Here is a 16,815-nt window from a genome sequence, read left to right on the forward strand (position 1 = left end):
TGGTTCTCTCTGAAACACCCGTCTGTGATGTGGCGGACAGCTGCCGAACTCCATATTACTTGTGAAGTTGCATCTGATGTGTGGAGCCTGATGTAGTGAGGGTCGTCTTCTCGTTTGATCCACAGTCGGCGGAGGTAATGAGGAATTTCACATGTGATTACATGTTAACCAGTGCAGAAGTAAGCCTGGGCAATTAGCTGCGAGGTGCCGGCAGGAAGGAGAAAGGAGAGAAATGTGATCCCCGCTTAACACCTCGTCCACCCGAGGCAGGCCGGGACTAGAATACCCCGACTATGTCCTCTTACCTCACTGGGTCCGTAAGACTGACACCCACCTCAAGTAGAGCCGCAAACTCCTCTGTTTTTCTCACGCCAGACTAATGGTGTTTAAAACAAACGCTTGCCTAGAGGGAGGGGCGGGGGGAGGGGAACAAGAACGCGTTCAATGACAACCATAGAACCCTTTCGCCATGATACGCCCAATAACACATCTTATACCAGATGAATTCACAGAAAGCGGATTTACAAGAGGCAGTTTGGTGTTAGAAAAGCTGGTAGATAATTGGGATCCGTATCGGGTTTCTAAGGAAGCAAGGCGTTTGTTGATAATGATCATTAATACAAGCTTTGCTGCTTTCCTATAGTTCACTATAGAACACGATGGAGACAAGCCGCTTTCATATCAAACACAGGACCAGCGCTCTTGGGGTTCTTCTGGGTAAATACAGGCTATCCGTAGACATACCAGGTACCCTTGCAGAGGAACAGCACTAAACATACTTTAAACACAGTAGGTCGGTGGGTTGTGCGACACCTATTGCGTTAAATAAGCGGGATGACTTTTCCTGATTATAAGCACGAAACAACCCCCCTGTGATTATTTTATTTATACATGAAATGACATATTCAACGTTCCAGCGATTATGAGGAAACACTATACAGCGACATGTCGCCTTCCCCTGCTGTCTACAAAGAGCGAAAGTCTTCTGTGACGTGACAAGAGGTGGCAATATGGAAAAGTTTGTCAAACAATATAGAAGAGCTTGTCAGCCAATACACAAGTGTTTGCCAAACAATATAAAACAGCATCTTGTCATTTCGGAATCAGATGCATTTGGGCTGAATGGAGTGATCCGTCTCTATCAATACGAAACTGTAGGATGAACTATTGACATCAATACGTCACTGTATGGTGAACTGTCGACATCAATACGCCACTGTACGGTGAACTATTGACATCAATACGTCAATGTATGGTGAACTGTCGACATCAATACGACACTGTACGGTGAACTGTCGACATCAATACGTCAGTGTAGGATGAACTATTGCCATTAAGACGACACTGTATGGTGAATTTACGACACCAACACGACACTGTATGGTGACCTGTCGACATCAATACGTCACTGTATGGTAAACTGTCAACATAAGTACGCCACTGTACGATGAACTATTGACATCAATACGTCACTGTGCGGTGAACTATCGACATCACTACACCACTGTATGGTGAACGGTCGACATCAATACGACACTGTATGGTGAACTGTCGACATCAATACGTCAATGTAGGATGAACTATTGACATCAAGACGACACTGTATGGTGAATTATCGACACCAACACGTCACTGTACGGTGAATTGTCGACATCAATACGTCACTGTACGTTGATTTTTATACTCAGTATCAGCGAGAGTGGCCGGGGGAGCCAGGGGATTATCACACGGAGCAGGCCTGGTTATCAATCCAACTTGATACGATTACACGGATATTGCTAAGTGAAATTTACGAGGCTAATACTTCTGGAGCGAAGCCAGGGAGACATGGTAATTGATATCAGGGAAATCGGCTTTGATGTGTGAACATTTTATTCAGCTCAAGTGTAGGTTTTAACAAGCTTTCCCCTGAGGGTTTTTATGGATTAAGTGCACAAGTGAACACCTTCTATGAATGGATGTAGTGGGGAGAAAATCCCATCTTGTAATCCGCACTCAGCAGACGACCGCTTGTACCGCGAGAAAAGCATAAAGATGGGTGTTACACCTACACCGCACGCCAGAGTGTGGAACGGACATGTTACCCATGAAGAATCGCCATTCGACATAAAGGACAATTAGACGCTTGAATAGTTGCATGGTGTCGCCGCTTTGGGGGTGGGACTAAGTGTCTCCCTCCCTCTCTCTGTGGTGTGCCTATGTGTGTGTGTGGGGGGGGTGTGTGTGTGTGTGTGGGGGGGGGGGGTTGGAGGGGAGAGAGTGAGAGAGAGAACCAAGAAAGAGGTTTTGCATTGTTTCCAAAAATAACACAAATTAATAGTTTAAGACTATTTTAAGTAGTCTTTGAATCAATCATCAAATCCAGTTTGATCTTGATCGCGTGACGTGACCAATGTAGCAGCCTTGAGGTAGGTTTTTGGGGGTTTTTGTCAATTTTTTTGGATCTTTTTATTGTTCCCACCAATACAAGGTTCGAGGGTATTGATACTTGTAGTAATGTGTTAATTTACAATGCTGAAACATGAAATATATAAGCAGGTATATTGCACATAATAGTTCAGCGGTCAACATTGGTCATTGTAAATCAAATAGTGGGAATATAGGAGACCATTTTTTTTAGAATTTATCGAAAACATTGTTTCTTTTGGAAATATTTTTTTCCACCATGAACAAGTCTTTTAAAATCTTTATGTAGTTTTCTAAGTTGGGTATTATTTTTTTCAGGCTGCAAATATAGATAATTCTTTTAGCAGAAAGTATCGTGCGATAAAGTAGTGAGTTAACATTTAGAGTACCAAAACAAACGTGAAATTTTGTCAGTTGTAGTTCCTGTATGTTTTGATTAATCCAAATTCACAGTTCGTTCCAAATTTGTTTGGTTTCCTCACATTTCCAATATATATGACAAATGTTTTCATACGCTTCGTTACAGAAAAAACATTTAAAATTGTCAACCGATTTCATCTTGAAAAGTTCACTTTTTAGTATAAATAATTCCATGCAAAAATTTATATTGAAAATCTAAAAGTTAAACATCTTTTACATTTTTCTTACATAGACTAAAGATCACGGGCCATTCAAAATCAATATTAACAATGTGGTAAAACACCATCAGCAATTTATCATAAAACATTTTTTAACCTTTAGATGAAATCATGAAACACCATTGTAGAGAGTTTATATTGAGGTCATTTATATACCTATTTTTGTAGCCTTTTAAACTCCCCTTTTCAATGATTCAGGTAAAATGTATAGAATATATTCAAGATCTAAATATGTACCCCTTATCCCATATGTATTTCCCTAATCTTCATAAGAAACCACACCTTGTTCATCATACAAGTCCTTAACAGTTAAAATTCCTTCGTTGGCCCAGTGTCTGATAAAGTGGCTTGGGTTTCTTAAAGTTGGGATAATATTTCATTTATGTTATTGTCTTGAATAGTGTTTTAATACAATAGCTATCCCATGTTTTCAATACATCTCTCCAAAACGGATTTTCGATTTTAACAACATTATGAACGTTAGCGCCATATTTTAGTATATCCTTGAATGGAAAGTCGCATGGATTTCTTACATTTGTTTTCTGATATATAGTCTGAGTATGGAGAGTTTCATGGCATTAGCAAAGGTTTTGATATCAATCATACGTAACCACCCTTCTCTATAATCTTTTTTTTAAAAACGCTCCGTTTGATTTTGTCAGTTTTATTATCCCAGACAAATCTGAAAACTATTCTTTCAAGGGAAGCAATAAATTCATATGGTGGGTTAATTAAAGTATTAAAGATATGTACCAGCTTTGAAAGAGCTAATGTTTTAATAACAACAGGGATAATCGACAACACATCTCTATATAGGCTCCCTAATAACAGTAATTTTGCCAAGCAATGTCAGTTTTCTTTTTCGCCATGACGCTAGTAATCTATTAGTATCTTCTAGTCTTTTTCTTGTGTTGATAACCAACAGATCATTGAAGTCAGAAGTAAATTCAATTCCTAAAACTTCAAATTCTTTTTCCTTGCCATTGAACAACCTTGAGGTTCGTATCATCACTATAGGCATGCAAAATAGAACATTCCTACGCCATACAATAATGATTTTCACACATTTCTGATGCACAGAACACTCTGGTTCTCAACAAATTTACAAATTTATTTTGCCGAGTGTTTGATTTCCAAGCGTTTTTTTTTTTATTGATTTCATATGCTTTAGCATGCTTATGGTTATTTCACAACATCTTGTGATGTAACACATGCTTGTGCACAATTCCAAAGAATTTGATCGAATAGTTTTGAATATCTTGCTCTAAACTTCCAGATCGAATTTCTCGAAAATAGATTTTTTGGACCGAGACCACTGTGGCTTTGAGGAGACGAAATGTCAGAAGCTGTGGACGGTGGTTTTAAAATCAATTCTATTCTAGTTAGGTTGGCAAATTAATTTAATAGCTCCCTACAATAATTCGTTAAATGAAGCCGCTGGTGACTTCAAAAATGCATTCAAACACTTACAGGATTGTATGAGACCAACGGACGGCGAGGGCAAGATTTACATGCTGTATAATATTACAGAACATGAAACTCATGTTTGAAAATATGTATTACAGAATTTTCACTGAAGGTGAAAAGGTGAAGGTCGACATTCCCGGCTGCTGGCCAGTGTTCCATGTGTAACCATTCACTTCAGTGGTACATACACACCCTGTCATGTATATGAAAATATATTGTAAAATGAACGTCCGTCTTTTGTGGCTACTGTCAACGGATCACTGTGTGTGTGCGTGCGTGCGTGCGTGCGTGCGTGCGCGTGTGTGTTCCATAAACTACAATCCTCATGTTAACAGGTCAGCGTGCACGTGTGTTCCACATACTAACATGCTTCTGTCAACAGATCAGTGTGCTACTATCTTGACTGCAATACTGATGTCAACAGATCAGTGTGCTACAATGTTGACTACAATATTGATGTCAACAAATCAGTGTGGTACAATATCAACAGATCAGTGTGCTACTATCTTGACTACAATACTGATGTCAACAGATCAGTGTGCTACAATGTTGACTACAATATTGATGTCAACAGATCAGTCTACTACAATGTTGACTACAATACTGATGTCAACAGATCAGTGTGCTACAATGTTGACTACAATACTGATGTCAACAAATCAGTGTGCTACAATGTAAACAGATCAGTCTACTACAATGTTGACTACAATACTGATGTCAACAGGTCAGTGTGCTACAATGTTGACTACAATACTGATGTCAACAGATCAGTGTGCTACAATGTTGACTACAATACTGATGTCAACAAATCAGTGTGCTACAATATCAACAGATCAGTCTGCTACAATGCTGACTACAATACTGATGTCAACAGATCAGTCTGCTACAATGTTGACTACAATACTGATGTCAACAGATAAGTGTGGTACAATGTTGACTACAATACTGATGTCAACAGATCAGTCTACTACAATGTTGACTACAATACTGATGTCAACAGATCAGTCTGGTACAATGTTGACTACAATACTGATGTCAACAGATCAGTGTGCTACAATGCTGACTACAATACTGATGTCAACGAACTAACCTGACTGTAACATTGTGACCATGGCACAAATGTTTGCTGCACGTAGACAGTTGTTGACTGTATCATTGTTGGAAGACCTGTGTTACCAGTGAGGTCCCGTACACAGCGTGTACCGCTACATCACCTCCAACACTATAACTCAAACACAATACATATATCTGTAAAAATAATTTATTCACAATACCCCATGTTCATTCAGGCACTATGTGATGGTGTATGTTGTTTATGTACAAACAAATCTTAAAACGAAAAACAAACAAGTGAAAACATCAGCACTCTGTATAGCGGCACTACGATGATCACACTTCATGTCCAAGATGTCAAACATTCCTCCCCTGTAGTGTTGCATACACTGGGCCGTAAAACAGAGTCAAACACAGTTTCCCTGAAGTGCTGCCTTAAAATACACTGGTCTGTCAAAACCTGCCCGCACACCTCCTGATTATATCACGTCTCATCCCGGGTAAGCAGACTTTTTGAACGCTTTAAACTTTCCTACACAGAGGCAAATACATATACAGTGATTGTAAATTGTCTGGCAATATACCGACGGACATGTATCAGCACTGGGTCCATAACCTCACATTCTCAGACTTGAATTAAGTGTCAGTAAACTCACATTTTCTGTGTTGAATCAAATGTCCATTGCCTCACATTCTCCGTGTTTGACTGAAAGGCTGTGAGGTCAGATTCTCGGTACTGAATCAAGCGTTTTAGTCGTATGTGTATAAAACTTGCTAGCAGATGACACAATGGGCGTCATAACGGTATGTCCTGGGGGGTACGGATACACGGAGCATCCACAGGACATTGACGTGCAGGGTGGTGACTGGACAGGGTGATGCACCATGGACCCCGGGGTGATGTGGTGCTGGGGATATGGGTACCCAGGGAGTGGGGGTGCAGTAGATACAGGTGGAATATGTGCAGCAGGGTGGCCTGGAGCACGGCGGGGGTGACCGGAGCGGTAAATGTCATCAATCAGCGCCTTCATCTCCTCTACAGACTTGGTCAGCATTGTGATGTAGTTCTTGGCGAGTGTCAGTGTTGCTATCTTTGAAAGCTTACGCACGGCGGGTCCACGGGCGTACGGCATGACATCTCGCAAACCCTCCATGGCGGAGTTCAAGTCATGCATGCGCTTCCGTTCTCTTTCGTTGATCTTTGAACGGAGTTCCTTCAGCTCGCCACTGCTGAGACCACGGAGGGAATAGTTAGCCTTACTCTGGGGACATCCGTCTTCGCTCCTGTCGTCACCGGCGGAGAGGCAGTCGTCCTCGCCGATGATGTCGATGTAATCCCTCCCGTCATCTCCCTGTTCCGAGTTGTGGTTGTGTGTCTCCGACGACATGTTTTATAAGACAGATAAGTCCCTGCAGTTCTCCACTCTCAGAACTATATGTCCATTAGTGTCTCGCACGAGCAAGTGTCACTTCTTGAAGATCCTCTGAACAAACTCCTTTTATCAACTGTCACTCAGCTTCCGACCTTCTCCGCTGACAGTAATTGCAACGTCGTCAGTGGCGCACGTTGTCCGGATGATGTGATCTGTGCGGTGGTAGCGTCAACACTGAAGTTGTAGCTTTCGCACTGACGTTTGTACTTGGGGCTGCACCCCCGGGGCAGGAGGAGGAGCAAGTCACCTGGAATAAAGGTGTTAGAAGGACAATGGGGGACACGCCAGCCGTTACTAATACATTCTCCCTGCCGAGCAGGCGGCCAACGAACAACAGAAGACTGGTTCTGCCAATCGGTCGCATCACGCTGGTTGGTCGCTGTGTGAAGAGATTACGATGAGGGCGGAGCGTGGTCAATGACAGACAGTTAACAATTAAAAAACTGATAATTAACAATAACTGAATCTACGTAACGAGTGTATTCATCCTATGGAACTTTACTCATGTTTTTCCTCAATCTTTCTCTGTCGTCCTACTGCTGCTACAGAAGTGATTTTACTGACACAAGTGCAGTAGACGGTAAGAACTTCTCTACCTGTCCTAAGTGGTTGTACCCGTCATTAGTCTAGGCTGGACAGCAGGAGGAACGCGCTGTGTGAAACATACTGAATATTGACAGAGCTGGTATGTGTGTCTGTTCATTCGACAGCTCTTCTAACTTTGAAAACAGTCCTAAACTGACCAAGCCCGATACCAGAAAGTAACTCTAAATTGACCGACCTCGATACCAGAAAGTGGCACTAAACTGACCAGTCTTGTAACCAGAAAGTGACCCTAAACTGATCAACCTCGATACCAGAAAGTGACTCTAAATTGACCAGCCTCCATACCTGGTCACTAGCATGCCGCTGTGGAGTTTACAATTCTGCATCAGTGTGCATACCCAGAGCGCACCTTGAGTTCTAGGTAAAAAAAGGAACTCATATTACCATTGCAAGAACTGAGCGTAGAATAGAAATATGTGCTTGTAATTCGTTCATCTTCATCAGTAGTGATATTCACACGACTGACCGATTGCACAGCTGATATTGCATTCCATGGTCAAGAATACAGTACCTCGTCGTGCTGACCGCTGTCTTTTTCTTTTTCTCTTTTTTTTTTTGTTATTTGTACCTTTTTTCAGGGTACAGGTCACATGTTATGTGCTGTTATCGACAAAGCGGAAGAGTATACTTCTGGCTGTCTTTTTGGCCAGAAAACGGACATGGTCTCGTGCATATCACCTGACGCCGAAAACAACTAGGACGTTCTTCAGCTGTGTACATAAGCACCTGTATCGTGATGTCCTAACATGTATATACTAGCACCTGTATCGTGATGTCCTAACATGTATATACTAGCACCTGTATCTTGATGTCCTAACATGTATATACTAGCACCTGTATCGTGATGTCCTAACATGTATATACTAGCACCTGTATCGTGATGTCCTAACATGTATATACTAGCACCTGTATCGTGATGTCCTAACATGTATATACTAGCACCTGTATCGTGATGTTCTAACATGTATATACTAGCACCTGTATCGTGATGTCCTAACACGTATATACTAGCACCTGTATCGTGATGTCCTAACATGTATATACTAGCACCTGTATCGTGATGTCCTAACATGTATGTACACTAGCATCTGCACCGTGATTTGCATTCATAAAAAGGAATAAGTGCAAACACATAAAGTAAACTTGAAATGTTTTTCTGTTTTCAATTACAAATCGTTTATTTTACTTTCCTTGAAACAAAATGATACTAAGAATGGTTATAGTCACATGTTCAAAAGACATGAGGACACTACTGACTGCCCTGTCACAAGACACATCACGGGTACTGGTTCTGCCATAATATTATTATTTGACATTTCATTCTGGTGTTATAAACCCGACTGACTTCATGTGTTTACATACATCCAGGGGGCTCATCGGGGTACTTCCTGATTAATGCGAACAGAGATCTTAAAATGGTATACTTTTCCTACCATGGCAGATCTGTGATTCCCTTGTGATGAGGATGATGTCTTTGTCTATATTGGTGGTGAGTTTAAACACGGGATTGCTAGACGAGTTTTTAGAAGATGATAGTATTGAATATGTTGAGAATGATGAATTTGTCTTTGGGATTTTCTTTTAGATAATTTCTCTCTGTTGTAAATGTGCTCAAAAGTGTACGGAAGTATTGATAGTACTAACGGAAGTATTGATAGTACTAACGGAAGTATTGTAATCTAACTCGAACACTAATGAACGCAAAATACTCAATGAATCGTAATCAAAACATCATAAAAACTTTGTGACGCTTTTACGGAATTGTTGTCGTAAAAATTAGAAAGTTATTTAACAAACAATCATTAAAATATTGACACAGGTCTCTATATTTGTTACGAGGGATGGGTGCAAAGAAAGGAACAGCCAGGTGTGCGAGCCATAGTGACGGCACAGCACAGCTTAATGAATAAATAATAAATAAATAAATAAATAAATAAATAAATAAATAAATAAATAAATAAATAAATAAATAAATAAATAAATAAATAAATAAATAAATAAATAAATAAATAAATCGGCAAATGTGCTCGTACTTCTCGACAAAAATTATGTAAAAGTCTCACAGCGTTGGCATGCTGTTTTGATTAGGATCAGCGTTTCATTGAGTATTTTATATTTATTAGTTTTCAAGTTAGACTGCAATTCATCAGTCCGCTCTTGAGTCAACAAAGACTATAGACAAAGACTATATTTACTAGACTCTGCACGTGATTTGTCCAAGCACAGATATAACTACCGCAGTGGCGGTAACTAAACGGTTTCAAGCGAGGGAAGACTTATTTAATACGAGTGTAATGTATTAGGCATAATGATGATTATTGAAATGTATGTAAGCACAATTGTATTTTTTAAATAGAAATAACTGCCCAAGGTGTTGAACATGTGTCCAATGTTAAATATCCACTCAATAAATGTTAGATGTGGCGGTGATCACGTTCTAGGTGGCTATGTATTTACTGGGCATAATGGGGCTAGTCTAATTGATTATGCTATATGCACCATATGTTTCGTCTGTAACACTTTTGATGTGTATTCAAGCGCAGAATCAGCCCATCTCTAGTACGGTGAGGGTTTACGTACGCTTCAAATAGCGAGTGTCATGGACATCCAAAATATTCATTTATAAGTTTAAGTGTGATGATAATAAGCCACACATATTCAGTATTAACCTGGCCAGAGTGTTTTCAAAATGTGTTAGATATATATTAGATATTCTTTTCACAAATATTGATGAGAGTATGAGAGTATATGTCCCAAGGCTTATGTAAGGCAGCTCCGTGTATGCAGAGACATGTTTGTGCTGATCCCATAGTCAGTGACGCTGAATGTGAGCTTAGAAGGAAGGAAATATGTGAAACTTTAAATGAGTTCAGATTTCTTAAAGATCAACAATCCTTACAAAATTACAACTCTGCTAGAAATAGGTACAATTATGTATGTCGTTGAGAACAAATTGTATTGCAAAAGTGAAAGGCTAAAAGTTCTCTGAAATTCATTTGCTAAGCCCAAAATATTCTGGGAAGCTTTACGAAGTTTCGTAAATCATAACTTCACTGAGATAAGTATACGTAGATGAGATTGGTCCACTTATTTTAAGGGATTATTTGTTATAAATGTTGATGGCGATACAGGCATAGATTGTTCATTTAATGGTTTTAATTGTGATGTGGACATTGATATCTTTCCTGTAAAGGTTCGAAGCTTTATGTCCCTTTTTGGTGATTTTACTAAAGCCTTCGACCGTTAATAGAAATAAATCATAGATGATTTTTTTCAGCACTTGGCTTGAGAAATAAAACGAGGAACACGTTACTCAGCATATCTGAAACCTGTGGATTTGGTTATGCTTTGGAAAGAACCCGATTATATTAGTTTCTCAAGTGTATTATTAAATCTATAAAACAAAGGTTAAAAGAAATGTGCTTGCAATTCTGGGCCGTTTCCCCAACTCAAAAGCTCTTAACAAGTCTGCCACACCACTTCTTATTCCATACTCTGATTACAACGCTCTGAATAGATCGTACATCCATGATCTGATGCAAAAAGCGGACACCCAGGTAGGTATTAATAAATTAGATGAAATAAAATCCTATGTTGGTTATACCTACTTGGCTTGTCAGTCCAGATTTGAAGAGGTCATCATGGGACGATGTCGTAGTGGCCACGCAAGCTATACCCATGTACAGCTATTGAAAGGCGAGTATCCTCAGTTTTGTATCCCTTTTGATGACAGAGTCACTGTCAAGCATATACTACTTGGGTACTTGACTGTGTTGCATTCTCCATCATAAGGAATAAATATTCCAATATAAAAGCAACGTAGAACCTTCTCAATAACGTTAATTATCATTTGATCATTGCTTTTATCTAAAAGAGATTTTGATAGAGATGTTTTGTTAATAGATAAGGTTTTGTAATTGGTAGTTTTACTTCGATTGTTAGTACCTGATAGTAAACATCATTGATAACACCCTCACCGTCATGTCCTAGATAGTAAACATCATTAATAACACCCTAACCGTCATGTCCCAATGAATACACACCAATTATAACACACTCACCGTCATGTCCACATCAGTAAATATCGTCCATACAACCGTCACCGCCATGTCATCATGAGTACACACCACTTATAAGACAAGGTGTGTTAACATGCCGACTTGACCTGTGTGTTACAGAAGCTATGTAAATGACATTAGACATGTGTGTTAACATACCCACTTGACCTGTGTGTTACAGAAGCTATGTAAATGACATTAGACATGTGTGTTAACATACCCACTTGACCTGTGTGTTACAGAAGATATGTTAATGACATTAGACATGTGTGTTAACATACCCACTTGACCTGTGTGTTACAGAAGATATGTAAATGGCATTGTACAGGTGTGTCAACAGACTTCACCTGTGACATACAGAAGATATGTAAATGACATTAGACAGGTGTGTTAGAATGCCGACTTGACCTGTGAGTTACACAAGGTATGTAGGTGACGACAATAAAAGTTGTTTATTATTATTATTTACAGATTGAGATAGAAATGCAGCAGAGAGGGTTCGGGCGATCCTGGCACAGTCAGGCTGGTCAAGCTCATCATCAGCTCAGGGCCCTCGCCCCCTCTACACGCAGCCCAGACAGCGAATGGGACTTCTCCCAGGAAACACTGCCTAGTCGAACCCACCAAGAACTTTCTGGAGAATATGGAAGTTCCCCAACACTGCAGCCTTCTGCATTGCCCAGATTGTCAGAAGGGCTGTGCTCCCGGTGGAGAACCCGGGCACTCTCCTCATCTGCGCCAAGAGATCAGGAGGTACCAAACCAAGGGCACCGAGAACAATGGGGAGCCTGACGACAGTGTACTTGGGATGCAAGTGAGACATTTCAAAGGCGAGGTCCGCATATTTATCACGCTTTTCCTGAATCTTGCCAATCACGTTGCTGTCAAAAGGGACAGAAAATTCTATGATATAAATAATTTCATTGGCTTTATCAAAAAGGACAAGATGAGGTTTGTTGGCTGGAATTCGCCTCAGGCTGTATATTGGCCTATTCCAGAGAAGTTTGTAGCTGGCATTTTCCAGGACGCCCTGGACATGTTTAGAGTCGTACCATGAATGGACCTCGGAGTCAAAGCCACAGGCATGGCGGAGACGATAATAAAAGCAGCGAGCCATGCCTTCATGTCTTTTAAGATATGCTGTTTGTGCCAAGGAAGGGCATCCACTGACAAGGTGTTGGACAGTCTCTGTAAATTTATTGCAAAGACGACATTTCATATTGATATTCTCTTTAAGAATCACATTCTGGCGATTGCGAGTGGGAAGTGACTGGTCCTGAGCAGCAAAAAGGAAGCCCTCAGTTTCACATTTGAGACCAGCCGACTTCATCCAGGCGAAGGAGTCGGTTGGATTGCTGTTCTGTTCCACACACTGCATGTACACTCGATGCAGTGGTTTCTCAGACAGCTTCTCCACAAAGGACAGACTCTGGGCAGATTTGTCGGTCCTTTGTGTTTATTATTATTATGTTTTACAGATTACAAATGAAATGTAGCAGAGAGGGTTTGGGTGATTATTGTTATTAAGTGAAACCTGTGATATCAAATATATATTTCTTGCAATCAACAAGGAATTACAAATATTTATTAGTCCCGCTCTTGAACGTTGTTTTTGGTTTGCCTGATCGTGCTTGTATCACAACCTGTTTCCTCCTGACGATAAACAGACTTGTTTTGGAGCACCAGCGTAACAGAGAGCTGCTAATACCAATCGGCCCCGCTGTAATCTCCCCGATATACTTATGCATGTTTAACCTAGCATGTATCTCGCCGGCCTGATTTCTCGTCAGTGCAGGTGCGGATAGCCTCTAGTCTTCACCTTGGGTGTGAAGCCACCCGCTGAGCTGGAAGGGCTATTGGTTGGTCAAACGGTTACTGTATGGTCAAAATACGTATTTATGTTTTTTACCTAAACCCTTCACGTTAATCACACGTAAGGTGAAGTTGGCTGGAAGGAGCTGTTGACACTAGCTGAAACGCGTTAATCGGCCCACTGACTCTACATAGCGCGTTAACACGATTACCTGAGACAGCTTGACTCAATCAGATTACCACACATCGCTGGCCGGAGCTTGATGTCTGCAGCGTGTGTTTGTATGTTGGCGGTGTTGAGGTTGACACGACTGACGTAAGAACATATTTACACCCTGCCACATTCAGCCACAACCGACAGTAGGTTCACAACATAGCCACATCCATACATGTTGGATCCTTTAACATGATACCTTACTAGAGCTCGAAAACAAATTCATTTAACTATGAATTACTTCACATTGTTATTTCAAAGAACGCCTGAACTTATTAGCGTGACCACCATTTTCAGAGGCGTTGGTTCGTACGGCACAACAAATAGGCTGAAATTTACATTTTCTTAGATCAGGACTTTTGACCTCCAACACACAACTAACGATTGTGCGAATGTCCAAACAGTGGACCCTCAAGCCATTCCACACTGCTTACAACGTTGTTAGTTGTGTTAACATATTTTTAAATGCAGATTACTTCAGCAAATAGGAGTCATTGAGCCATTGTTAATTCAGTCACAGGGGTGAACTAAAAAAAGAAATTCCATCTTTAATAATATTCATGTTCTCCAGGTACGTGCCCACAAATACTAAACCTCGTTAAAAATGGAAATATGCCATTCAGTCTAGAGTACCTGTGGATGCAGAAAATAGCCAGTTTAAGAGTGACTCAGTGAACGCAGTCAATTGGTTCATGGATGAGTACAGATGAGCTGATGGTACAGAGAACGTCTGATCAGTCTTTACAAGCCTGAGGCTATCTAGACTAGCACATTGCAGCGCCTGGAAAGGATCAACTCTTGAGACATCATAGTCTCAGCAGTCTAAGTAAACTTCGTCTCAGTGTATTTCGTTACACTCCACCACTGAGTCTAAAAAAACCTAGTAGAAGGTCACGTCAGGTAACCTTTGAGCAACCAATGACAGTCCAATCAAATGCGAGACGGTTAAATAGATTTAACCAATCCGACAACGGCTACTATTTAGGGATCGGAGGGACTTTCAAAATATTCAGGTCACTGACAGAGATCTCTCCACAAACAAAAATCAGCATATAACACAGTTATTTGACCTGCAGTATATACGCTTTGGGGGTTCTGTTGACATGGCTACCCTTAGGTAGTATTTCCGCCAGATAACATCCTTTATTATTGTTAAAAACACTTATTTCAGCGACTGTTTACTCACCATTGTCATGGCTGTACGTACGCCGTGTATATCACCTGGAAGCGATAGCATTCGGAATCGTTCGGGTACGAACCTTTTCGAGATAAAAAGTTCAAAAAGTATGTGCGAATGTGCACTTTCGCGATTTGGTAAGCTGTGCTCTGATTGGTCAGTCTCAAAGGTTACCTGACGCGACCTCCCATAAGGTTTCTGCTAGACTCAGTGGTGGAGTGTAACGAAAAGTACTGAGGATAAGTTTACTTAGACTGCTGAGACTATGATGTCTCAAGAGTTGAGACTGTAGACTGTAGTCTCAGATACCACACTTTCATTCAGTTTAGACATTTTATGTAGTTTTTTTTATTCTGAACAGTCGTCTCTAGTCCAGGTGTGACAGGTTTCAGACCAGAATAATCCACCAATGATATATTTTACTTTCGCAGCTACGTGCATAATATGTTTCAAATACCAAGACGTATTTTACCGTTACGCCATCTTTGACCTCGGAGTGTACTAGGACTGATGGATTCTTTCGCCGTCGGTAATGTTGGTACACATGTACCCGTTAGGGATGCCATTTGAGCCCAGAAAGTTTCAGTCTGACTTTCCCATGAAATCAGCAATGTAAGAATCCATGAAATCAGTAATGTAAGAATGTTGCTCAAGATATACGTATTCCTCTATTGTACATAAAGTATGGACTAAACCAAATGGTCGACTTACAGCTCAAACACACGAAATCAGTAATATTCACCAGTTATTGTTAAATGAGTAATGGATACCTATGATTCCAAGATGTCCAGAGTGTTTTACGGGTCTGTTTCCATTGTAGGAACACTGTACAAGTTTATTAAAAATGCCCCATACACCTCTAACATTATCGAGGCATATTTGACATACGGGTTAACATAAAGTTACCTGGGCAGTGCTTACTGGGCAGGTTGGCGGAGTTGAACACAGGAGGGTGACATTAGGAAAAAGGGGGAGGGGTTTCAGTCTCTTGTCAAGTTACAATGTTTACCATTGCTATTTATAATGCTTAAGTTGTCTATCTGCATAGATAAGTCACAACATATATCATTGCCACTTATAATGGTTACGTTTTCTATCTGTAGAGACAAGTCACAATTAATGTATGTCATTTATAATGGTTATAATGGTTAAGTTTCTCCTCACCCAGAGTAAATGAATCGCAGGTAAAATAGTCGGCTGTCTCCCTTGGCTGTTAACATACAGCAGCTTGTTGTTGTTATCATAACATTGGGCACGCTTAATAATTAAATACTAAGTGTCCATGGATATATTCAAGATTAACCTTTAATTGACTGCTGTAGTAAAAAAAGGCCAGGGTTGTCATTGGTTTTCAGATTTCTCAGGATTAACATCGACATGATCAGTGCTCGGAGATGACCACCAACTTTCATTATCACGATATTTACGTATATTGTGTCTTTGGAATATTCGCCGTTCCAGCGTCATCTGAAAGTCTGCTCCCTTCTGAAGAGCACCTGCAAAAATACGAAGAGTGTTATTCCGGATATTCCTGAATTATCCCGAAGTAACCGAGTGAACATACCTGACAGCAGAGTCCATATAATCTGTTGAAGAACATGACACATCCAGAAGTGTCTCGTCAGTTTCAGTGACAACCGACGTATTAATTCCATACATATTTATCAAATGATCTGTGCACTCAATTTGTAAAACGACATACAACTTCTATTTACACATTCTTCTGCGAGGCTCTGGTTAAATCTTATTACCACTCTTGATAATTGGACAGATTGTTCTCTTCCCAAGTCCCTCTGGATATAAGTGTAAGATATGGATTTCTTTTGTCCTTTTTATAAAGCAATATATAACGTCTTGTTGGTTTCCTAAACTCAAAATACTAGACTGTGAACATGACATGTGTTCAGTAGATATACAAGAGAAACTGATGGACTTTTCAGGTGTGTTCAGT

The 16,815-nt window shown here is 40.3% G+C and overlaps 1 protein-coding gene across 1 annotated transcript; it reads right to left on the minus strand.

Moving 5' to 3' along the window:
• Nucleotides 1-6,286: 6,286 nt before the first annotated feature.
• On the minus strand, nucleotides 6,287-6,952 carry LOC137286148 (oligodendrocyte transcription factor 2-like). The gene has a single exon (XM_067817823.1). The coding sequence runs from the start codon at nucleotides 6,950-6,952 to the stop codon at nucleotides 6,287-6,289; it is 666 nt and encodes a 221-aa protein (XP_067673924.1).
• Nucleotides 6,953-16,815: the final 9,863 nt, after the last annotated feature.

The sequence above is a fragment of the Haliotis asinina genome, chromosome 6 (assembly GCF_037392515.1).
Source record: "Haliotis asinina isolate JCU_RB_2024 chromosome 6, JCU_Hal_asi_v2, whole genome shotgun sequence".
Classification (NCBI taxonomy): Eukaryota; Metazoa; Mollusca; class Gastropoda; order Lepetellida; family Haliotidae; genus Haliotis; species Haliotis asinina.